The sequence below is a fragment of the Nycticebus coucang genome, chromosome 9 (assembly GCF_027406575.1).
Source record: "Nycticebus coucang isolate mNycCou1 chromosome 9, mNycCou1.pri, whole genome shotgun sequence".
NCBI lineage: Eukaryota > Metazoa > Chordata > Mammalia > Primates > Lorisidae > Nycticebus > Nycticebus coucang.
In genome coordinates this window covers 5,898,812-5,925,240 of record NC_069788.1, presented here as the reverse complement: position 1 = coordinate 5,925,240, position 26,429 = coordinate 5,898,812, and the positions used below count along the sequence as shown (strand labels likewise).

Here is a 26,429-nt window from a genome sequence, read left to right as displayed (position 1 = left end):
CTACTTTGTTTTTTAAAAAGATCCGAAGCAAGTATGATTTGATTCAAAACTGTCAGTTCTGAATGGCAGGTAAATGGGTATGTTCTATTATTGCCTAGATTTCTCCGTATTCATATTTTTTCCAGATAAAAATATAATCTATAGTGGGGGAGGGAACCTAAATCAAACTTGCTCTATTAAACCCAGTTTAACAGGGCCACACGTTCTGTATTTCATAAATCTGGTTCATACGCTGCCTCTTTTTTTTTCTGTTCAAAACACATAGTTGCTTCATTCGTGCTGCTCTAAAGGGACTTGATTCAGAACTTTTCTCTCCGGGGGGCGGGGATAGCAGTTGAGCTGCCCCCATCCTTTCTTCACACGGAGATGCCAGGGTCCTGCACATGCACCAATGGGACCACACCTGTGTTTTCCTTAAGTCTTTCCAGCAGTCTCTCTCAGCAAACCAAGGAAAGAAACTTGGAATTCCATTCCACAGACCATGCATAAGGAAGGCACAGGACTGCTGAGTTTCTCAGGACGGGGCACTGTGCAGCAAAGAGCCCGATTATCTCCCCTCAAACTCAGGAAGGGATCAGAGCAGACAGGAAAATCCCCTTCAACGGCAGCCTGCAAACTGCTCTGGCTGGCACCAGCCTGTGGATCTGTCACTGTGGGGAAGACGCTGAGGACCTGGGAGGAGGCTGGCAAGTTTAAGGCTGGTGCACCTGCTGTCAGGACCTTGAGACACACAGCCTGGGCTCAGGGTTCTCAGCATAGACGGGTGCATCTTTCTTAAAGTTTCAAAAATCCCTTACTGGTAAGGGCAGACTCTTCCTAAGAGTTTAAGTGACAGGGACCGTTGTTTTATGACTTAGTGAATTAGCTGAAGGCCTAGAGTCCTTTTGAAACTCAAGTAACCACCGGCCAGCAGGCACAGAATAAGGCCAGTCTCAACTTTGGGGTTGTTGTGTCCATGTGAAGAAGGTGGTGGCAGGTGCAACAGCACAGAGAGACCAACAATCCCTTCTTGTACCCCTGGGAACGTCTATGTTGAGATGATTTTTCTCCAATTTGCTAGCCAATATTTTAAGGTTTTTTTATTGTTTAAATGAAAAAAATTAATCTGCATTTTCTGTTACAAATCCAAAGCTAGAGAAAACAAAAAGCACTTCAGGAGTGAGGTGGTTAGCAGAGAAAACTGAAATGTGGCTGTATCTAACTCTTGCCACTCTTTGATTAAAGTGAACTCAACTCAATGTTAAGGTCAATTCTCCCTACACGTGGGGCACTGTCCATGATATTTGTAGGAGGTTTTTCCAATAACTGGTAGGCCTCTTATTGTAAATTCAAATACTCCTATGACACCTGAAACAGATGCTGGGAGTTTTGTTCAAAGCCACAAGGACTGTGCAGTGAACCCTGGCACGGGTGTTTCACATTCACCCGGTAGGTCCAAGGGAACTGGCACATTTGCACTACTCTATGAAGTAATGCAGTGCTTTGAGCTGAGAGGCCGCCTCACAAGACTAATAATCAAGCCTATGTTAATTTCTTTGCCACCTCCTCCCCCGCTTGGCTCACCAACTTCATCAGGTGGCTGCTATGAACCCAAATCGCATTGAGTAAGGTCACTGCAGGCCAATGTGTCTTCCCCAAATAATATTTTGTTGTTCAAGATAAAAGTAGTTATTGAGTCAGATTTCCGCCTTAGGATGTTTTAGCTGGCAGTCAGGTATGAAAGATAACTATAGATAAAGAAAAAGCCATGTGCAAGTACGTGAGGTGAAACTTTATTAGTGCAAATGCACATAATTCAGTACCGGGCATAGTTCCAACACGGAAGCAACAGTTTTACATATTTTACACCCTTTGGTCTGAGTTGCCCCTTTCACCTGAGTTATCTTTTTCATGATTTTGTGCAGGTGTGGTCATGAAGAAAGCACCCAGCCAAAGAGAAGGGTGAATTCCAGGACACTGGCTCACCCCTGGTTGTGGGGGCCGGAGAGAAGGGACTGGAAGACCTCACTCACTGACAGACGTGGCTGTCCGAGTGCCTGCTTTCCACACACCTGTGTCACGTACATTCCAGGACACCAGGCCCTGAGTCCCCGGGAAAGGACAAGGGAGAGCCCAGAGGGATAATGAGGGATGAATACGGCACTTCTGCTCAAGGCAATGATCTGAACGATCTAATCCTCGCCAACATCTGTGAGGCTGGTAAAATAGCATAACGTACATTTTATAAATGAGGAATTGTGGCCGGAGAGGTTAAATAAATTGCCCAAGATTACTCAGCTGGTAAGAGGAAGAGCTGGGATTTAGGCCCAGGTAGACTGGCTCAGAGCTCAGACTCTTAACCATGACACCACTCAGTGTGGTTTGTGGTGGCCACGGGGTGCAGGTCTGGGATGCTACAGAAGAGCAGAAGGCTTTCGGTTTGGAAAATGCTTTAGTCCTCAGTCCTAGCTGAGCAGCAAATGTCACACGATGACACTGTTCCGCCTCACGTGTGTGCCTCATGAAGTACCAATAAACAATAGCCATTAGAAATCCGGTATGTTGAGCTGCACAAAATTTTACCATTCTGTGTTTTTAAATGGCTATGTACAAAGATGGAGGCATTTTTCACCTCACTATTAAAACCACACACACAACACCAAATCACTTCTGTCATTTTTTAGAGTACTTTTGCTATTCAAGGTGCTTGCACACAGCTGTCGCATTCGATTCTGCCATAATATTCCCAATTTACAGATGAAGAATAGAGATTCAAAGAGGCACCTTCCCTGGGTAAAGAATGGCAGAATCCACACTAGACTCAAGTCACTGAATTCTTATACAGGGCTCTTAAAGAGATGTTACCAAATGGTTTGTTTATTATTTTCCTATTTTTTTCATATATGAATTATTGTCTTGCAAACAGTAAATACATTGGTGATGTTCCTTGTACTTCTGCAAAATGAAATCAGCTGACTGTGATGTGATTTACATCTCATCATTAAAGGGGAATAGTAAGATTAAAATGTAATTAAGGGAAAGGTAAAGCAAGGATAAGTAGACAGAAAGAAAGTAGTTTCAAAAAATGTTGTCTATGGAATACACAATACTATTAAAATAATAGTATGTCTTTTACTATTTGTAATTAAAGCTACATTTGTAATTAAACATTCCTCCACTGGCAATCTAGAATACTAAAATAAATATCCACCTAGTTCTAGGTCCAAGAGAATTTTGAGCTATTAAGCTTTTATTCTTACTTGATGAGCTCCAAAAACAAAAGCTCCTTTTTAAAATCCAACACCTGAGCAACGGTGGCCTAATATTTATATTATATCCCCTCAATATACTGTAGAATATGCAAGCTTATCTGCATGCTCCTGGTGATGGAGGAGTATCCCTGTTATTATTTTACGCATAACAAGTTAATGAAGATAACATATCATGGAAATAACAAAATCCAGCAGCTCACAGTGGAATTTGACAAAATATGAAGTCTTAAACTTTCGATATTCAAAGAAATTATACTTGGGTTAGAAAATTGTGTCTCTATCATGTACGCAACTTTATCATCCATTAGTTACTGAAATACCTGGAAGGCTTCAGGACAATGTGGCTCTCTAACCAAGCTCAGCCTGGACCCCGGGGCCAGCCTGAGGGCATGATCACAGATAATAGTGACTTACTGGGTAATAACTTTCTACAACTGGCATCTAGAAGTCATGGCATCAGCCTATCTCATAACAAAGACAACTACTTTAAACAAATGAACACTCATGTATTTACAAAACCCTTGATTCTTCCCTGCTTCATTCATCAGGCACGTTCGTTTAAACAAAAACACCAGTTAAACAAAGACACACCAGGTTACTAGAAATAAACATGTGCAAGAGATACTACGGTTAAGGGCTAAATTCTTAGGTTGGAATGCTGCTTCCTTCACTGCCTGGCTGTGACCCAGAGGAAATGCCTTAATCTCGCTGAATCCCAGGTGTTCTCCCCGGGTTTGAGGAAGGCTGCCAGAGACTTCCAGGAGTGAGATCTCAGCTCAGACATGCCTTACCACTGGGGCTTTGCAGAAACTTGTCAACATTTGGGGCCTCGATTTCCTCATCTGTAAAATGGAGATTAGAAAAGCATACATTTTGGGGGTGCCTGTATCTCAGTGGTTAGTGCGCCAGGGCTGGTGGGTTCAAACCCAGCCTGGGCCTGCTAAATAACAAGAAAAATAGCTGGGCATTGTGGTGGGCGCCTGTAGTCCCAGCTACTAGGGAGGCTGAGGCAAGAGAATCACTTGAGCCCAAGAATTTGAAGTTGCTGTGAGCTATGATGCCACAGCACTCTATAGAGGGTGACAAAGTGAGACTCTGTCTCAATTAAAACAAAAAAGAAAAGTGAATATTTTATTAGGTTATTGGAATTATTAAGCTTATTAGCGCAAAGTACTGAGAACAGTGCCTGACTCATAGAAATCCACCTGTCTTCCTTATCTGTGAGATGAGACAGCCTCACAGAACTGTTGAGTGATAGATTTTATATGAAATATAAAACCACAGCATAATACTTCTCCCCCACACTTATGTATCTAATAATTTCACATCTTTAAACTAAGGAGCCTAATGAATATAAAACACATAGCTCAGACCCGGCCCATCCATGAATTCAATAAACAGTTCAATTTTAACAATAATCACATATTCATGTTAGTTAATGATACGCGTTTCTCTAAAATACTCAATTTTAGAGTCAATTTTTTCTCTCTCTCTCATGTGTACATCCTTAACATGTGACCAAGGACATGCGTGCCTTGGGCTTATCTAAATGGCCCTGTTCCTAGACATTGCCACAGGACACAGGAATAATGGACTCCATTAATACCTTCACCAGGGCCCACGAGGTGATCTGACTGATTCTTCTAAGACGACAGTGAGGTGCACAGTAAATCAGCAGCCAGTGAGCACGGAATCCCAACACTTTGATTTGGTTTGTTATCTTCAACACTGATTTTTAAATTACTCGGGAGACCTAACATCATATTTCAGCATGCTAGGTACTGTGAAAGCAGACAGCTTAAATGGTATTTATTTCAGTCACCATTTCCAAATTGTACCCTGCAGGAAAGTGGAATATATTTAACTTTGGCGTAAACAAAAGCAGTGTTTTAGGGAGTAAATATAGGCAAAGAGGATCACTTGATAACTGATCTATCAAGGGAATTTTAATGGTATCTGGAGATATTTTTAAACCTATTTTTTTCCTGTGAGAAAAGTCAACCATGTAAAAACGCACAAGATTAAACTTCATAGTCTTTCAAAAACACATTTGCTGTTTGCTTGATGAACATTTCCCATAATTGCAGTGAACCGGACATGGAGGTGGGGGGTTGCTTGCTCTCTGCCATCTGCTGTGTGTGCCATCGGACGCCTACAAGAGGGAGCCTTGGTCTTATTACCTGCCTATTATTTCACCAAGGTTCTCTTACTAATGAAAATCGCCCCAGTGCAATAATGAACACCCACGGACTGCCTGCCATGCCAGGCAGTTTGCCTGGTGCTTTGCGTTCACCATCTCATTTAAATTCCCACAACAACTCAGGGAGGTAGAACATACCATTACTCCAGTTCTATAGATGAAGAAACTAAAGTTTCAGGAGAAACCTGCTTCAAACCACACAGCGAGTGAACATGAATATGAGAACCACACTGGACTTTCTCATTTATATATGTTTATATAAAATAACTAAACATATTTACTATGAAATAATAAAACTTACTCCTTTCTTCTTTTCAACACAATTCACTCATCCGCTTGCTCAACAAATATTTACGGTACTATGCGAGGTGCTAGCAGACAAAAAAGAAAGATCAGAGCCATCAAAGACTTCACGGTGAAGTCCATTACACAACAAAGTTAGTTCAAAGGTAGGTAATGACTCAGGTAACAGGCTGACCCAGAAACACGGTGCTAGACAACCGCCTTTACAAACAAGGGGTGCTAAAAGCTATGCTTCCCAACTCTGTTAGCCAAACACAAAGCTGCTTCTTTGGGCATCCAGCCTGGCCAGCCTTCGAATACTTTTTCTTGTGGCTCCTTATCACCTCTTGCCATGAATTATAAATAATTGCAGATATATCTAACCCTTCCTGCCAGGCTGAAAGAGCCTTAAAAACAAGGGCATTTATTCACGTGGGTTGAAAGGAATAATAATTCTTGCTTAATTTCCCAAGGTGATGGGATCCTGCCTAAAGGTGATGCTCGATGAATGTTCAAAATGAAGTGAATGAAAAATAAAATGCGCAGCCCTGTCATTTTGGAACCTTTCCTCAAATATAGGTTCCATATCAATATTGAACTCACTTAAACTCGGCCTGCATTTATGGGTGTCAGGCCCTTTCATATTCAGACTGACAGACTCAACACTGCTACAGAGGCAATTCTCCTCAAATTGATCGAGAGATTCAATTCAATCCTTATCAAAACCATGATAGGCTTTTTTAAATAGAAATTTATAAACTAATTCTAAAACTTACATGGAAACAAAAAGGACCGAATAGCCAACTCAATTTTGAAAAAGAAAAACTAAGTGGAAGACTAATACTACCAGATTGAAAATCTTACTAAAAAATCAGACTAGTCAAGATAACGTAGTACCAGTGTAAGAACAGACATATTGATGATGGAATGTAATTGAAAGTGCAGAAATAAAGCCTTCCATTTGTGAAGAACTGAGTTCCAACAAAGGTGCCCAGGCAATTCAGTGGGGAAGGGACGGTCGTTTCAACAAACAGTGGTGAGACAACTGGACTTCTACTCATGAAACAAATATATTTAAACCTTTATCTCATACCATACACAAAATTAATTCAACCTGGATCACAGACCTAAAAATAAGGAACTAAAACTATAAAACTTCTAGGAGAGGGGAGGGAAGTAGGGTGAGTGGTGGGATTACACCTACGGTGCATCTTATAAGGGTACATGTGAAATTTACTAAATGTAGAATATAAATGTCTTAACACAATAACTAAGGAAATGCCAAGAAGGCTATGTTAACCAGTGTGATGAAAATATTTCAATTGTATATAAAACCAGTGTATGGTGCCCTATGATTGTATTAATGTATACAGCTATGATTTAATAATAAAAAAAAAACTTCTAGGAGAAAATACCTATGACTTTGGATTAGACAAAGATTTATTAGAGATGACATATGATAAATGGATTTCATCAAAATTAAAAACTTTTGTTCTTAAAAAGACACCATTAAGAAAGAATTTTTTTTAGGGCCATGGAATAGATGAAAATATCTACAAGTCATATATATGATAAAGGACTTGTATCCTAATACATAAAGAACTCTTATAACTCACTAAGACAACTCAATTTGAAAACTGGGCAAAATATTTGAACTGACATTTCACCTGAGATATGATATAAACACATGAAAAGACACTCACCATCATTAGCTATCATTGAAATATAAGTTAAAATTCAATAGAATATCTGTAAGCAAAAATTTGGCAATATGAGGTACAAACAAGTATCTTGAAACAGGAATCCTTATGTACTTTGAAAAACACTTTGGAAGTTTATTAAAATGTTAAACACAGACCTCATACCACTTTCATACCATTTTAGAAATCTCTCCAAGAGAAAGGAACATTATAACGTCCATGCAATGATTTGTGCAAATGTTCACGGCAGCATTATTTATAAACCTAAACCTGGAACAACCCAAATGTCCGCTGACTCGAGAATGGTTAAACAGAAAGTGGTATGTCCATACAATGGAATATTACTTAACTAAAAACACAGTGAAGTACTGATAAATGCTAGGATATGTATGGATCTCAAAAACATGCTGTCAGAAATGAGATGCAAATGACTACACATTATAAGATTTCTTTTATACAAAATTTCCAGAAAAGGCAAATCTGGAGAGAAAGTAGATTAGTAACTGCCTGGGGCTGGGGTGGGAATAGGAATCAGCTATAAACATCAGGAGGGATCTTCTTGGGGTGACAGAAATGTTTTAAAATTAGACTAAAGTAGTTTGCACAACTCCTGCAATTTACTAAAAATCTTTGAACTGTATATCTTGAATGAATGGACTTTATGGTAAGCAGGTTATATATCACTAATCTTTTTTTAGGAAAATTATACTCTCACCAGGCGGTGGCTGACACCTGTAATACTAGCACTCTGGGAGGCCGAGGTGGGCAGATCCCTTGAGCTTGGAAGTTCGAGACCAGCCTGAGCAAGAGACCTTATTTCTACTAAAATAGAAAAAAAAAAAAAAATTAACTGGGCATTGAGGCAAGTGCCGGTAGACCCACTACTTGGGAGGCTGAGGTATGAGGATCCCTTGGGCCTAAGACAGCGGTTCTCAACCTGTGGGTTGTAACCCACAGAACTGTATTAAAGGGTCGTGGCATTAGGAAGGTTGAGAACCACTGGCCTAATAGTTTGAGGTTGCTGGGAGCTATGATGCTGCCATGGCACTCAACCCCAGGGTGAAAGAGTGAGACTCTGTCTGAAAAACAAGAAGAATATTATACTCTCACGAGAGTGCCGAATGTTTATATTCCTCACCACTGGGCAGTGATATTTTTAATTAATTTTTTTTGAGACAGAGTCTCACTGTGTTGACCTCTGTGGAGTGCTGTGGCATCACAGATCACAGCAACCTCAAACTCTTGTGCTTAAGTGATGCTCTTGCCTCAGCCTCCCAAGTAGCTGGGACTATGGGTACCCACCACAGTGCTCGGCTATTTTTTTGTTGTAGTTGTCACTATCATTTAGCAGGCCCGGGCCGGGTTTGAACTTACCAACCCTGGTGCATGTGGCTGGTGCCCTAACCACTGAACTACAGGCGCCAAGCCTTTAATTTAAAACTAAATTAAAAAAAAAATCAGATCTCATTGTTTTCTAATATGTAATATACATATATTCTTAATACATTTCTTTGATTTCTAATAAAATTAATTTTAGTCTACTAAAGTCTTTGTTATATTCCTATAAGAATAAACATCTTTTCCATAAGGACTTGTGTGATGTTATCTTTCTAAAATAGTAAAATTTTTCAGCGAATAGTGGTACAAATATTTTTTTCCAGTTTTTCATAAATTTTAAAATTTTAAGTGGGTTTTTTTTTTTGCCACGTTGAAATACTCATTTTCATTTTCATGTAGCCAAATTATTTATATGTTCATTTACAATTTCTGTCTTGAGTATTACAAGTAATATTCTTTTGAAAGATTATCAGAAACCATGAGCATTGTTAGTTAATCATCCCCTATGCCAAGCCCAATGCTACTAGGCCTTCATTTTAAGAAATCAGATAAATACTTTCAAATTTCAAAGCTAGCAGCAGATGGGATTTCCCTCCCTAAACTTTTAAATGCAAAGAGACACTAAGGTTTATATGCCAAAATTCCCGGAAAACTGACGCATTAAATTCCTGATGTGATACAGTAGATGTATTTACAATGGTTCTCGTGATAGGGAACTGGAAAAACAAGACGGATGTGAAAACGGGTTTGCTATCACTTATGAGGCAGTGCTGTGATGCCGGGTCTCATGGCCGATGCCTCTCTGATGGCATAATATGACCCATGTAGCTATCTATGGGCGTCTGACCAGAACAGCCTAGAATTTAGTTACTCCTTGTCCCACCACCATCTGAGTCCATGAATGTTATTTTTTCCCCTGCTTTTCCAGTCACTCATCACCCATGACATAGTCGATACAGGAAACTCAACTTTATTGACAGACACAGAGAGAGACTAATATCCACTGAAGAATTTCTCACTATGAAGTACTGTACTGCTTCAAAAAAATAAAATTTATAAAGTCATAAAAAATTTTGGTGTAATGTACCTATAATACACACAAATACATATAAAACTTATTAAAAAAAAGTCATAAAAATCTTTTATATTGGGCGGCACCTGTTGGGTAGGGTGCTGATTCAAACCCGGCCCTGGCCACACTGCAACAAAAAAATAGCCTGGTGTTGTGGCAGGCGTCTGTAGTCCCAGGTACTGGGGAGGCTGAGGCAAGGGAATCGCCTAAGCCCAGGAGTTGGAGGTTGCTGTGAGCTGTGTGACGCCACGGCACTCTACCAAGGGTGATAGAGTGAGACCCTGTCTCTACAAAAAAAAAAGTTTGTTAAATCTTTTATATTAATGCAGATGATATTACGGCCCTGAAATTGTATATTTGAAACCTGGTCATGTTAAGATACAATCAGAAGAGGTAATCGAATGTTTGGTACCAGAAAGCAACTCTGATCTTTCTACAGTTGAGTCTTCCCCACATTTTCAAGATCAAATTCCACCATCTTTCCTGAATTTTTCCTTATCACTGCTTTTGGAATCTATACGTTCTGGAGCATATATACAGCCTTAATGTTACCCAACCATTCTGTGACTGCTGGTCTGAGGACCTCACTGACTTGAATAAGTTCCAAAACAGCAAACCGTGTGTTCCTACAGCATTAAAACAGTGCTAGGCCTCCAGATGTTTTTATTGACTATTAGTACCACTTCTTGCTCTGCAGAACTTAGATGAAATATCATTTCTTGATTTCTAGAAAAAAAGTGGGCAAAGGGCTAAGATGGCAAAAAAAGATTATGGGGACACTTTCAAAGGTTTATGATGATGTAGAACAGGCAGCTCTTAGTGAACTGCTTTGCAGTTACCCCAGCTTTATAGATTCTTAACAACTTTGCCCAGATTTTCCCCAGTTTTTTTTGGTGTGTGTGTGTGTGTGTGTTTTGTATTTAGTCAGGCTTTACCTAATGACAAGGGTTTCTAAGGTGAGTTCCAGTGAACTCCAGGATTCCATGAGGCAGCGCTAAGATCAGGATGGCCATGGCAGCCATGTTGACCTTGTGGCTGCCCCTAACCAGGTAGCAACCCAGGTCTTCTGATTAACCAAGGAGTGGTTTTTTATCTCTGAAGAACATTCTCATGTCCTGAAGGGTGACACACAGGTTTCCCCCCCCCATTCCCAGGACTGAGGCTAGGTTATGTATGTTGAGTTTCCTGCCTTCCAGGAAAATAAAACCATAATCAAAAGCCAGTCACTCTACTGTTCTGTTTTCTTCCCTTCTGTCTCCTTGAGAGAGGTGGACAAGTGAGGGAAAATCAGAGGAAGGGTTTCACCAACTTGACCCTTGCACAACAAGGACGCCACCAAGTCAGGGTCCATCATACATGCTGTGCACTTCTAACTCACTGGGTATGCAAACATTTGTTAATAATTCTCAGGAAAAGAGATGACCCCAACTGACTGACTCTGTAACCAGTTTCTTGGTGACTAGATCCTTTGACTCTAAGAGAATTCCTAATCCATAGTGAACCCTCAGACAAAATGCTGAATACATTCTAGGACAACTGGACTAGAAAAGTAATACTTCATAAAAATTACATTTAAAAAATAAATCCCAAGTATTATTGCTCCTAATACGCCATCTGCCTTCTTAAACCACTCTTTGCGATTCCTAAAAGCCTCTAAATCCACCCACCACTAAATAAAGAGAATGAGTAAATAATGGCTGAGAGTAAGGACTTTGGGACCATCTGATTAAATCTTTGCTGTTAGTTACTGGTTGGTGGGATGTTGGGCAATTCATGTCTTTAAACCCCATTTGAGTGAGGATAACGCTGCTCAAGGTGTTCTGAGAAGTGAAGGAGATGATGCAAGTCAAACTTTGCACAGCCTGAGGCACAGTGTGCAAAACTAACTCCAGGAGTTGAACAAACTATTTTGATTATTGTGTTTTTTCAAAAAAGTGAAGTCGGAGCCAAGTTTCCACCAAATTCTCAGTAATGACATATAAGAAGCCAAATTTGTCTGAATTTTAAAACAATTTTTTTTCTAATAACACAGTCACACAAATGAGTCCTCAGTCTTCAGCTGATAAAGCTGGATGTTACGTGTTAATTTTCCTACAGATTTAATACCCACACTGGCCGACACTGCCGGAAACACCGAGGCACGCGGGGGTGGGGGTAGGGGGCGGGGAGAGGTTGCAAAGCGTGTTCCTGGGACCCCGCCGTCACACACCGGTTTTGTCAGGTTAGAGGAAAGCCTTTCCTTCCCTCCCAGGGACCATGCCAAGTTGCAGCCAGCCAAACCTCAGGAGATCTGTGTCCCTGCGCGTCGTACTTGGTGTCCGGGGCCTGCGCGGAAGGGGACACAGCCCGCAAAGAGCGGAAGATGAGTCTAGATGACCACAGTTCCCTATGCGCGTGGACCCCGCCTTCCCAGACCCAGCGTGGGCTGGAGCAGCCGAGGAGGACCCGGTGGCCCCTGACCTTGGACTAGCCGTGTGGGGCGCCCGACGCCGTCCCGCCTTCCACGCCGCCGGCTCCGTGGCGAAGCGCGGGTACGTCCAGGCCGCCGCGGCCCCGCCCGCCGGCCCCTGCCCTGATTGACACTGGGCCGGCACATACGGGTCTGCGCCGAGGCCCGCAGGGCCAGCGCTATTTTAAACATGGCTTTCTCGCTCTCGGCCACAGCCCGCATGGGGTAATCCCGACATCCGTCCGATTTCTTTCTTTCTTTGCCCCCCATTCCCTCTGTGTGTACTTGTTTTTCTCCGCTCCCTGCCTGTCTTCCACACTCATCACAACCTGGCAGTTTGCAAAGAGAAAACTCCCCTCGGGGAAGGGGCATGGAGAGCCGCTGGCGCTGCTCGCCGGGGGCGGAAACCATCCCAGCCAGCGCGAGTTCTCTGCCAGCGAACCGCGTCGCCGGAGAGAAAGTAGCGTTCGGAGGCCGACGAAGACCCAGGGAGGCAGGCAGGGAGGGAAGCAATGTCTGCAACAGGCATCTGCAAACAAGCGAGGAGCAGCAAAACGATCCCCCAACCCCGAGTTGCTGCTGCGCGCGTTCTGCGCGATCCGTGGCAGTGACGGGATATGCCGTGAGCACAACCTGGAGGCCTTTGAAAGCTGTTCCGGTAAGACCTACCTTTCTCTTCGGCATAATGACTGTGTTGGTGCAGCAAAAAGTAAAGCAACGTGCTGTAAGTGCTGGCTCCGCCGCTGGATGCTGGCTCGGCCGCCGCAGCTACTCACGCTCAGGGCACGGCGTAGCCCGGCCTCTCCGCCCGCACCTCCACGGCTCCCTCCCGGGGCCCTCTGCTGGCCTCGCCGCTGCTCCAATGAGGAGCGCCGCCAGCCGGCCGCGAAGCCCCATTGGCTGAGGCAACGTTCTAAATTCCACGAGGGCACGCCCATCTCCGCGCGCCTGGTCCGCGCTGTTGTAGTTTCTACTTCACACACACACACACACACACACACACACACACACACACACACACACACACACACACACACACACACACACACACACACACACACACACACACACACACACACACGCTGTTGTAGTTTCTACTTCACACACACACACACGCACACACGCAAATCTACCTGGCGACTGAGCATGCCCAGTTCAACTAGTAGCCCTCAGGTCACACAATTTTGGAGTTTCATTGTTTTGCTGTTGCTTCTTTGGATTGTATTAATTAAAACAGTGAGTGTCTTCGTAGGAAGGAAAAAAGAGTACGAGAGTAAGGCTGGACACGGTATAATATCAATATAAACACAGTAAGTACTTTATAGCAGTAAAGATTTGTCATGAATGTTCCATGATAAGGGTCTCGGTTTCCTTCTCTGGATATATAATGACAGTAGCCCCTGAAATTGCTTAGCTCTGATTTTCTAAAATCTGTGATTGTAAGTCAATCTTATATTTGAAATATACGTTTAAATGACACAAGGCTTGCCACACTTTGTGCATAATTTACTATTTCTCAAAGTTCTGAAAGACATTAGCTAGGAATTGCAAAAATATTTCAGAATTTTATGAGAACAGTTTTAACCCTGCTGCCAACACCAGTGTAAGGCCTCAAAAGAAAATGGAGATACAGGGGGCGGCGCCTGTGGCTCAGTCGGTAAGGCGCCGGCCCCATATACCGAGGGTGGCGGGTTCAAACCCAGCCCCGGCCGAACTGCAACCAAAAAATAGCCGGGCGTTGTGGCGGGCGCCTGTAGTCCCAGCTGCTCGGGAGGCTGAGGCAAGAGAATCACTTAAGCCCAGGAGTTGGAGGTTGCTGTGAGCTGTGTGAGGCCACGACACTCTACCGAGGGCCATAAAGTGAGACCCTGTCTCTACAAAAAATAAAAAAAGAAAAGAAAATGGAGATACAGATCAATGTCCTTCCTAAACGCAGACACAAGAGTCGTGAACAAAATGTTGGGAAAGCAGACTCAATATTTAAAAGGATAATCCTCATGACCTATGCAGTTTATCTTGCGACTGAAAAGTTGTTTTAATATGTAAAACTCAATGTGTTAGTATATTAATAAATTAAGTCAGGAAAATGATCGTTTTGATGGATGTGGAAAAAGCACTAATGAATGGATAAGCAAATGATAAACATATGTGATGGAATATAACTCAGTAATAAAAAGGCCCAATTTTCCTCTATGGATCAATGTCAAAACTAAAACGCTGCATGAAAGATGTGAAATACAAAGGACCATATTGTATTATTTCATTCACATGAAGTTATTAAAGAAAACAAAATTAGACAAGGTCAGTTTCAGAATCATCTTAGAAGGCCAAATTCACAGCATGGGAAAATGTTTTGAGGCACACACTACAAATAGGCCACTTTGGTCACACAGAGGCTGCAGAGATATATTAAAAATATCATCCAACTAATTACTTTAATACTTCATTTTTTTCTATTAATTTTCAGGATAAATGAATTGATATCCTAGCAAATTCCAGAGGTGGTAAATGACTTTATTTTTCTGGAACATCTTTACAAACGCGTGGATTTTTATACATTTGGTGAGCCTCAGTCTATGCTATCATTATTTTTTTTAGTGTATATATTGCCCCATATTTAGTCAATGAGGACCTTTTCAAATTAGTGCCTATGTCCTTTTGATATGATCCCAATTGTCTTCCTTAGATCCCTTGTTTGGGGCATTCAGTGGATGACTATAGGATACCCACAAGAATTGAGACAAAAATACATTCATTCGTTAGAGCTAGATAAAAACTTAGTCATTAATAATTGTATCATGAAAAATAATATTTAGAATGAAGATGTCTTAGACGATAATTAATTTGCCTAGAGCTTGGTAGTACTGGTGAAGGCATTTTTGATAAGATATGTGTGAGGATATGGGTAGCACTTGGATTCTGGGTAAGATCACTGTTTTTCTTTATGGGGAAGAAAAGTTGCAACTGCAACGGTAGTGCTAAGGTGAATTTTTTCCTTCTGTGATGAAAAGTGACTCACAAAGTTGACTTAAGTTGATTTTTTTCAAGGCCAAACACTAACAGCAACAACAACAACAAAAAAATTGTGAATGTTTTTACTGCACATGATAAAATGGCTGCAATGAAAGTGAAGCTTGCTAGTAGGTAAGGAAAGTCGATTGTGGGCACCTTGAGTCATGGGAATCTCTCAGTTCATTTACAAGTGATGAAATAACACCCTTGGGTTATCTTTCCATTGGTACAGCTTGCACCTGACTGAGCAGCTCTCCAGGAAATGGCGTGTTCTCCTTTGTACCTTCAGTAGCCTTCAAGGTCTAGGGAAATCAGCACAGGCCTCTGCTGCATCCTGGAGGTAAGAGGAGCAGGCAAAGAGGATGATGTGGTGCGAGGTCGGAGTTCCAGGTTAGAAGATAAAGACACCTGAGCAGAAGTGAATAGGCCACGTGCATGGACGGTGAGGAGGTCAAGGTGGTAAGAAGTAGAGACTGATTTGTTCACTTATATATTCCACTGAGCATTTCTAATGCTTTGAAATGGCCTCTAAGACAGTAAGAGCAAGATCTGTGTACTATCTTAGCTAATGCAGACAATGGAGAAATTAAGGAAGTTACCTGAGGAAGAAAAAAAAAATTGGTGAACAAACTTCTTTTCCAATTTCAGTTCGTTTTACCTTCTTTCCTGCTTAAAACTATGGGAATTGTGTACCTCCTCCAGCATTTTCAAACAGCAGAGTAAAACCATTTATAGTGTTATAACTGTTATTAAGGAAAGGACAAAAGGTTCAGAGAGAGAGCACCTGCGCGCAGAAAGGAGCGAGGCAAGAAAAGCAAAGAAAGGGTGAACATAAGAAGTATCAGAGTGCATTTCACACACGCATGTGTGTGGTGTGTGTGGGGTCGTGACATGAAATGTATTTTCAGTATGGGTCTTGCTCAAACAAATTTAAAGCCGTTTCACGGGACTCACGAGTCTAATGGATCTTTGAGGCTCCAGCAATTTCTTTTTCTGGAAGCAAGGTGCTTAATATTCAAATCTTGAAAGGAAATTTTAAAAGAAAGTTTTACAGGAAAGGATGACTTGCAAACCACCTCCATCTTGATCTTTCCTCTTTCTCTCTTTTGGACAGATATAAGCATGGTCCCTTAGGCTTTTGCTCTAATGGAAAATTGCTTGAGAAATCAGATCTAGAATCTATATATTGTTGCTTATGGTATCTCTTGTAATTCCAGACTAAGTTACTGTCCCACAGTAAATAGGCCAAAGAATTCTAAGGTGAAGAATTCTGGGGATAGTTAAGACAACATTCAAACTAACAAACAGGCTCTTCGCCTGTGCTCAGTGGGACCAGGGCTGGCAGGTTTGAACCCAGCCCAGGCCTGCTAAACAACAATGACAACTACAACAAAAAAATAGCCGGGCATTGTGGTGGGCGCCTATAGTCCCAGCTACTTGGGAGGCTGAGGCAAGAGAATTGCTTAAGCCCAAGAGTTTGAGGTTGCTGTAAGCTGGGACGCCACAGCACTCCACCCAGGGTGACATAGTGAAACTCTGGCTCAAAAAAAAAATCAAAACAACAATAAGTGGTGGCAGAAGAACACTGTTCGGTTTGTATTATATTTTTACCAGTCAAGTCTCTAATTTGATTGATGCTAACTTTCCAGGAGACCAAGGTTAGTTTTTACAAAGCAACCAGCAGAGTCCGAGAGCCGATGGTCACCAGTCACCCCAGCTACCTGATAACAGTGCAGATCCCAGAGCCCAGCTCCCACATAGGAATGAACTGTATGCCTGGGCCTAGGAATATGCATTTCACAACAGTTTCCCACATGGATTTTGCATTAGAATTTGGGGATTCTAAACTAGGCCTTTGCTCCCAGTAAATATTTGCTGAATACCAGTCCTTAGATTTTTTATGATGGACATACATAAAACTTCTACACAGGTATCCAAGTCAGGAGCAGAGTTCTATGGGTGAAGCCGCCCTCACAGGCTGGCCCCCCTTATGGGCCATCTCCCCTCCCTTCCGATTTTGCTCTGCTCTCCCTGCTTTTTTCTATTCTCTAGTTGCAGGGAGCCTGAAGGATGATTAAAAAACCATACACACCTAGATATCCGGAAAAGCACTTCCTTAATCTTCCCAGGCAGTGCTCCAGGCAGCTCCTTACGCCCCTGACCCCGCATCCAAGGGAACCTGACCTTAGCCAAAGCCCCGTGAGACACGCCCTCTCAAGGCTGTGTACCCCAGTGTTGGCACCAGCATGCCTTGTAACTGCTTTCACAGCAGCGGGGTGCCGCGTTTGGTGATCTTCCAACAGGAACCCGCTCTTTGTTTTCCCAGCCTTCGTCACATTTCATCCTGTGCGGCTTCTTTACCCCAGGTGTGCTTTGCCGTTTCCCCACCTTGGGTCCTCTTCAGGTTCAATCTCTGTGCTATTTACCTTTCCTTCTTTTGGATGCTGCTGCTGCTGCTTAGACTCACGGGAGTGTGATTAATTTGCTGTTTGTGGCTCCCGAGTGATTATTTGGGGATGAATTAGGCTTGTTCAGTGGCTAGAACCACGGATTAGGCCATGTCTGTTTAGCTGTTCCTTTCTGTTGTATTGTTAGCACGGCCAGGGCCAAGGGCCACGCAGGCTCAAGGAGGCAGAAGTTAAGGGAAGGGAGTCCCCAGGGTTCACGGCGAGGACACATCCTACCCCCTTAAGGAAAAAGCCACAAGCCAAAGACCAGACCGGTTGCTGCATGGCTCTGGTCTGGGTCACACGTTCCTACAGACACCTGTCAGTGCCAGAATACTCAGACAGGACCACACCTTGCCCTAGGCTGTGACCTTGGTAACCCACTCTGCTGCCTTCTACATTTCCTTCAAATTCACAATCCCTGGGAGCTGATAAAGAAACCTGCGGCAGCCTCATCTCTGTCCCTGCTCATGGTGGGCCTGCCTTTCAGAGCAGATCATACTGTTTTCCTTTCCTCAGTGAAAGCAAGACAAATCTAGGTGTAGAGAAACAGGAACCAGATGAATCATTCTGGAAAATAACCATATACAGGAAGTCCAGGGGTTATGAATGAGCTAAGTTCTGTAGGTTTGTTCTTAAGTTGCATTTCTATATCAGTTGAAACAGGTACATTAACCTATTACCCGTAATAGCCCCTGTTTGTAAATGCAAATAGTATGTAAGTCAGGTGTTTGTAACTTGGAGATTGTCCATAGCTACTGGAGATGATTTTCAGGTTAGCTTGATTAATAACTATTATAATTCTCCAGTACTAGATATGAGTTAACAGAAGCAATAAAATGAGTTTGGTCAGGTCAGAATGAATTCTAGCCAGAAGACTTTTTATCCAGCATGGGGAAACTAGCCTGGAAAGGTGCAGTGACCTCCATGGCTGCTCATTGAAACATGACATTAGGGTCTGTCCCCACAGAAAATCTCTCATCCTCCCCTTTCCATTCTCTCTCCCACTTTTGCTCTCTGGAATCCTAAGGAAATCGGTTTTTCTCTTTTTTCTTGAATGCAGCTTACCTTTTTCCATGTCAGGAATTTTGTAAAAGTTTACTTTTGACCATTTTTAAAATACATGCTTATCAAAAAGTTCTGCATTTGCATCCATAGGCCTGAATTTGAATCCCAGCTCACCGAGCTGTCATCACGTTACTTAACTTCTTTGATGCTGGTTTCCTTGTTGAATAATGAAGAGAACAGTGTTTATCCGAGGCAGATCCTGCTGATTACTACCTAGTATTTACACTAGTCTTCTTCCCACTAGTAGGATTCTGATTTTGGCAATAGGCTAGGCCTGGCCAAAACAAAACCTTTAGTTTCCCAGGTCCCTGGCAGAAATTGGCGTTGCTATGTGTCGCTGTGTGGGCTGACAAATGTCCACAGAAGTCAGGAGGTGGTAGCGTCAACATGCCACATAGCTGAGGGCACACCCAGGCGGGCAGCGGCCTGGTGCCTCCGGTTTCTGCCCTTCCTTCCATCCTGGGGTTGCTGACTTAGAAAAGCCATCTTATGTCCATGCAGAGGAGGCCCCCAGTTAAGCATGAAAGAGCAGAAAACAGGCCTCTGGGTCTCTGTACTGGCCGAGACCGCCCAGCTTCTCTGTCTGCTTTTCATGTGTGGGAAGTCACACCATGTTTGACCAGGCCGCTGTGGGTGGGTGTCTGTGACCAGCCGCTGAACACGACCCCTAACTGGTCGTGGAACTGGTGTAAACGTTGAAGGTGAGAAACTACCGAACTCTAGGAATGCACGTAGCCCTGAAGGATGGTACCGAACATATTTTGTTTGAAGCAAGTATATAACATTTCCCCCCAAATGATAGCAGAGCGCATAAAAAATTTTAACTTTTCCAGAATCCCTAGGGCCCGTGTACACACCTGTAGTGTAAAGCTCTTAAAATGACTTTGAAGTAGACAGGGATAAAAATGATTAAAAATGCACTTTTTTTGCTGCTGTAGAGGGTGGCCCCTGCTCCCCCTTGCCGTCCTCCCTAAGTCGAGGGTATGGGAGGCCCACGGTGCCCGGCTTCTGTGTGTGGTGTGCGTCTGACTGTGAGACGCGCTGGCCCGAGGTCTAGAAAGGGGAGGTTAGGAAGGGGCCACACCCTTGCTACGTCTGCCGGGTCCGTTGTTTCCCTACAACAACATGGGCAAAGATCCCAGGGCACTAGCTCTGTGAGTTTTGAGAGTCGGGTCTCCCTGCATTCACCCTGCAGGCACAGACTGTGGCAGGTGTGGCGTGGTCTGGCACTGGCAGTGACGGTGACTTCCTGGTTGAGAAAGTGTTTTTATTCTTGCAGAGGGCTGACGCTAGTGGATGCCTGACTGCAGAGGAGCTGCAGCTCCTGTTTTCATGACTTTGCTCTGTGTGTGACTTTGGGAGACTTTCCTGCCAGTTCAGCCTCCAGTGTATTTCTTTAGTCTCCCCAGCTGTCCCATAGCCATTGAATCCTTGCATCCTTTCCTCCTTAGACAGAATTCTGTTCTCTTCTGTTCAGGGTTCCATGCTCTGCAATGGAATCCAGAGCTTCAGAGCTTCTTCTAGTGTTGCTGACCAAATATTTCCAGTTTTTTTTTTTGAGACGGAGTCTTACTCTGTGCCCATGGAGTGCCATGTGGTCATCGCAGCTCACAGCAATCACAAACTCCTGGGCTCAAATGATCCTCTTGCCTCAGTCTTTGCAGTAGCTGGGCCTACAGGCCCCTGCCACAATGCCTGGCTAGTTTTTCTATTTTTAGTAGAGATAGGTGTTCTCAATCTTGCTTAGGCTGGTCTCTAACTCTTGAGCTCTTGCAATCCACCTGCCTTGGCAAATATTTCCAGCTCTAAGAGGCGTGCTCTCTTCCCACCAGAGCTGTGATTACGGAAACAGGTGCTGAGATGGAGACTGCCTGTGTGTGTCACTGAGGGACCACAGTGAACAGTGGACATGGAGTGCAAGTGAAAATAAACCTTGTATTTAAGCTGCTGGGAGTTTGGGTAAATTTGTTACCACAGGATTACTTATCTGATCCTGAAGTGACATAGAACTGAGAACCTGAGAGGAGGGAGCTGCTTTAGCATAAAATAAACTCTAGGTGTCATTGACTTAACCGAGGGTCAGCAGGAATCTGGGAAGCTATCCCTGAAGTGTAGAGGAAGGGAAATCCACTTTTTCCTGTAGTGAAATATTTTGTAAATCTGTTGTGCAGTGAACTGGAAGGCAAAAGACACATCTAACTTTGGGCAGGAGGTTGAAAACAAGTTATTGCTGCTTATTGGTGGCATTGGACACGATATGGTGAGAAAGAGAAAGCTTCAAAGGAGAATGGTCAGTTTATAAGAATAAATAAGAGAAACCAGAGAGTCTCCAAATTCAAGGACTTACAAGGTTGGAAAAGGCAACTGCTTCTCAACCCAAACAGTTGATAATGATGAATTGATCCTTCGGGCAACAAAACCTCTCAAAGCTGGGCTTGGAGGCAAGGATCAGATCAGCGATGGTGGGTGAGGGTGTGGTGCCTTATAGCTCCTTTCCTTACACCACATGTTTCAAGATCACTTAAATAGGTTTATGGGAAAAGGTGTAGCTCTCCCTGCTAGGCTCAGGGAGCCTAATTGATAGGGGTGGGAGGACAGGGAGAGGAAAAGGAAGAGGGAGTGAGAACAGAGAAATAACAGGTCAAGAGAGTGCAGAAATATGGCAGAAAATATGTCTAGAAAGGAAGCATGAGAATCGAGTAAGAAGTCATCCGAGTTTAGTTTTGTAAGATACCCTTACTGCTAAAAGAAGGCTCTTCCTACCTACCGGGATTGAATGTGACTGTAGCTATTTGAGAGTTTAAATGACTCTTGGATTCAACCCTTTATAGGCAGAAATTATGCTGAGAAAGCTGCTGAATTTCTAAGGCAGGGATATTCTTCATGCCTACTTCAAACAAGGCCAAGAGGACCGTCCCAAAGAGGGGACCCGAGAATCCTGGAGCTCGATGAACAGGGGAGCCCCTCCTAGCAACCCATAAGGAACAATTTTAGGGGACATTTCTCACCTAGTCTAACATCAAAATTCTTTCAGGCCAATGACTGCTCTGTGTTTTCTGTTCTGCCTACTTTTTTTTTTTTTTTTTAGGCTAGTCAAGTGAAGCAGCGGGAGGTGGGAAGGAACAAAGGAATCTGTAACTGGTTGTGATGGATTAGTGTTTATTGAATTTATCCTGACTCTCTTCTCACACTGGACAAGTGTGTGTGTGTTTGTGTGTGTGTGTATCTGGAGAGGGCCCGGTCTCTGGGTCAGGAGATGTTCATAAGGACCTGTTGTAGAGACAGCTGCTTGCATGTTATTCCCCAACACAAAGACTGCATGCTTCACCCAGAGATCTGGGCTTTGAGGTTGATGCCACCAATGAGATTTTTTGGTTATCTTCCCTGGGAGGAAAAGGTGTGACTGCATTTTGTATGCAGAAAGGAGAGTGATTTTTGTATATGGTGACAGATAGGGTCCAGTTTCATCCTCTTGCAACACAAGCATCTGATTTTTCCAGCACTTCCCCCACTGACTCCTCTTTTAAAGTTAGGCTTAATTATATAACATGTTTTGGCTAATTAAATGCAAACAGAAATGTTGTATGTCCTTTTTGAACACTGCTTTTTTATTGTTATAAAAACATAGAAGACAAAATGTACCATTTTTAAGTGTACAGCTCAGGAGTATTAAGTACACAACATAAGTGTGAAACAGAGATCTCTAGAACTTGTTTTTTATTGTTTCAGGTTATTTGAGGGCACAACCAATTAGCTTACATTGTTTGCATTTGTTAAGTAAAGCCCCTCTTTTAATTGTGTCCCACCCACACAGAACTTTTTAATCTTGCAAAACTGAAACTCTGTACCCATCACACAACTCTGTATCTCCAGCCCCTGGTAACCACTATTCTGTTACACTTTCTGTCCCTATGAATCTGATGGCTGTGTGTCCCATTGAAGACCTGAATGTCTTCAAGGTAAATCCATAGTATGAACTACCACATTTTATTCATTCATTCCTCAGTGGACATTTAGGATGCTTCTGTCTCTTGCCTGTTGTGAACAGTCCGGCCATGGCGAGCATCGTCATTAACGGCCTGTGTGTGACTCGCCATATTCCCTTTTTCCTGCTGCTCCGAGCCAGGAAGAACACACCGAGATGAGCTTCTCTCAGCTTGGGTCCCCGAATTATTAAAATGAGCAGAGCTCCCGGCTGACCCAAGATAGACGTGGGGAGTGAGTGAGAAACAAGCTTTTGTTGTTTTTAAGACTAAAGTTTAACTCATCCAAAGTTTATGCGTAGAGAAGAACTTTGGTCAGGGACTCCCACAGTGGGGAAGGCTGCTGTATTTGAGCCCTCTACTTCTCTTGGGTTGCCCCAGCTTACATCTTCTTCTTAAATTTTTTTCTATTTCTTTTTTCATTCATTCATTTACTCTTTTTTTTTTTTTTTCTTTTTTTGGCCATGGCCGTACCCAGGGCTTCTCATTTTTTAATTAGCTAAAGCCTGGGGAAACCCTAAACCCCTTTTCTCATTCCCTATTCCTTTATCTTGTTTTCTACACCCAACATTGGCAGCTTCATCACGCCCTGTGTATCAGACAGACTTAGACTTGGCTGTGAACATCAAACCCCCAAATAATAGTGGCTAAGAAAATAGAAGTTAATTTTTTCCCTCATGTGAAGAACTCAGGGTTGATATGGTGGTTCCACGACCAGCTGTTGCAGTGTCCTGTCTGCTGGCTCACCCTCGTTGTGTGCCTTCTATATCTTGGTTGGAGAAGCCTGATCCACTTTCGTTCCTTATACGTGCATTTTGTCCAGCAGGAAAGACAAAAGAGAAATAAGTGCAAGGTAACGTCCAGAAGCTGTGGAGATCATGTTCATTTCCATCCCATGGTGGAATTTGGTCACATCAGACATATCAGAGGAAGCTGAGTGCATGGTGTTTATTCCCCAGACACCTGATGTGTTGCAGTGGGATAAAGACTGTTCTTTAGCACTAAGTCCTCGACTGGCAGCTTTGATGGCAAGTTCTGTAAGGAGGATTTGCCGTGGGAAAGCGTGACTTGTCAAAACACACAACTTCAGAAAGACATATACTCTGCCAGGCTGGCTCTGGGCCTCCATGATCTGTGCCCCACACAGGGTCACCACACGGGGACCTCAGAAGCTAGAGCTCCTCCCTAGATGTTTGATCGAGTTTATCTATTACCCTAGTTTGGCTAACAACTTTTCCTGGACCAAACAGAAAAATCTCTAAGGAGGTTTCATGTGTGCTTTTGATCCTAAAAGAAAACTATAGTAGATTGTAGCTTGAAGGTGAAGATTATCTGAGTTACAGCAGAAAGATTAAAGGAGCTTGAGCCCCATAGTCTGAGATTCAGCATTGTCCCAAGTGTTGTGACCCATGTGAAAAATATCCATATTGGCTACTTCCTCCTCCATGGAAACTCCCTTTAGCGTAAATTGCCCAATGTGCCCGTGTCTTTAGACTGGAGAGGTGACGCTCACCTCAGACGCTGCTGCACCCTTTTTCTTTATCAAAGATATAAAAGCCTTGTGTCCTGCTGATGTTTTTCCTCTGTCAAATGGCAAAATTAAAATGAATGGCATTCTGCTCCACGTAGGATATGGAATATTGTGGCAATCATTTTAACCTTTAACTAGAAAAAAATAGGATAAACTAAGAAAGTCATTTTTAAAAAGCCAGATATTGAGTGAAAAAAATGCTAAAGGAAGTAAATTCAAGAGAGGGGACAAATCCTGGAAATTTACATAAATACATAATAATGATAAGCAATGTAATCAAACATTTGAAAAAAAATCACTCAAAACTATTAGTTTCCCAGCAAAAGTAATATAATTAAAAAATTAATTTCTTAAACATTATTTTTAGTAAACTTTAGACTTTTTCTTGATAGAGAATATAACTTTTAACTTAGATGCTAAATTTTATTCAGGAATTGGTAACTTTTTTTAGCGCTTGATGTAACTAATAATGGATCGAATAATTTTTTGCTGAATTAAATAATAAAATTAAATTATTTTCATTTAACTTTCATTTAACATAAAAGTGTGAGGAACAATACAAACAGGAGTCACAAGGTCAGAACCAACCCATGTCCATCCACAGGCTGCTTCTCAAAGTATGATTTTACGACTGAACAGCTGAGCAAGAGAAAGTCCAGGATTCACAGCCATACGGTTTTGTAGCATTGGTCTGGCATGTGTTTTGTGTACTTTCTATGAATTCAATGTCACTGATGCTGAAGTGAAACCCTCTTACCCAAGTTCTAAACCTAACAAGAGGAATTAAATACCATTAAGGAATGAGATTTTATCAGGTATGGTTGAGCTTTGGATAGCCATGTACCATTGTGATATTACAATTTTTTTTTTTTTTTTTATTGTTGGGGATTCATTGAGGGTACAATAAGCCAGTTACACTGATTGCAATTGTTAGGCAAAGTCCCTCTTGCAATCATGTCTTGCCCCCATAAAATGTGACACACACTAAGGCCCCACCCTCCTCCCTCCATCCCTCTTTCTGCTTCCCCCCCCATAACCTTAATTGTCATTAATTGTCCTCATATCAAGATTGAGTACATAGGATTCATGCTTCTCCATTTTTGTGATGCTTTACTAAGAATAATGTCTTCCACTTCCATCCAGGTTAATACGAAGGATGTAAAGTCTCCATTTTTTTTAATGGCTGAATAGTATTCCATGGTATACATATACCACAGTTTGTTAATCCATTCCTGGGTTGGTGGGCATTTAGGCTGTTTCCACATTTTGGCAACGGTAAATTGAGCTGCAATAAACAGTCTAGTACAGGTGTCCTTATGATAAAAGGATTTTTTTCCTTCTAGGTAGATGCCCAGTAATGGGATTGCAGGATCGAATGGGAGGTCTAGGTTGAGTGCTTTGAGGTTTCTCCATACTTCCTTCCAGAAAGGTTGTACTAGTTTGCAGTCCCACCAGCAGTGTAAAAGTGTTCCCTTCTCTCCACATCCACGCCAGCATCTGCAGTTTTGAGATTTTGTAATGTGGGCAATTCTCACTGGGGTTAAATGATATCTCAGGGTTGTTTTGATTTGCATTTCTCTAATATATAGAGATGATGAACATTTTTTCATGTGTTTGTTAGCCATTCGTCTGTCGTCTTTAGAGAAAGTTCTATTCATGTCTCTTGCCCATTGATATAAGGGATTGTTGGCTTTTTTCATGTGGATTAATTTGAGTTCTCTATAGATCCTGGTTATCAAGCTTTTGTCTGATTGAAAATATGCAAATATCCTTTCCCATTGTGTAGGTTGTCTCTTTGCTTTGGTTATTGTGTCCTTAGCTGTACAGAAGCTTTTCAGTTTAATGAAGTCCCATTTGTTTATTTTTGTTGTTGTTGCCATTGTCATGTCAGTCTTCTTCATGAAGTCTTCCCCCAGGCCAATATCTTCCAGTGTTTTTCCTATGCTTTCTTTGAGGATTTTTATTGTTTCATGCCTTAAATTTAAGTCCTTTATCCATCTTGAATCAATTTTTGTGAGTGGGGAAAGGTGTGGGTCCAGTTTCAGTCTTTTACATGTAGACATCCAGTTCTCCCAACACCATTTATTGAATAGGGA

At 42.4% G+C, this 26,429-nt stretch overlaps 1 protein-coding gene across 11 annotated transcripts in view; it reads right to left on the bottom strand.

Annotated features, from left to right (window-relative positions):
* Positions 1 to 13,153, bottom strand: part of HMGN3 (high mobility group nucleosomal binding domain 3) — a 36,159-nt gene extending 23,006 nt beyond the window's left edge. For 9 of the 11 annotated variants that reach the window (XM_053602239.1, XM_053602241.1, XM_053602244.1 and 6 more), the window contains exon 1: positions 12,962 to 13,137. Coding sequence is in view for 7 of the 11 variants with exons in the window: in XM_053602243.1 (XP_053458218.1) it covers positions 12,962 to 12,976 (15 nt within the window). In the remaining 4 variants the exon portion in view is untranslated. Of the gene's footprint in view, positions 1 to 12,961 lie in introns of all 11 variants that reach the window. The other 2 variants (XM_053602242.1, XM_053602250.1) reach the window with 2 other exon arrangements.
* Positions 13,154 to 26,429: the final 13,276 nt, after the last annotated feature.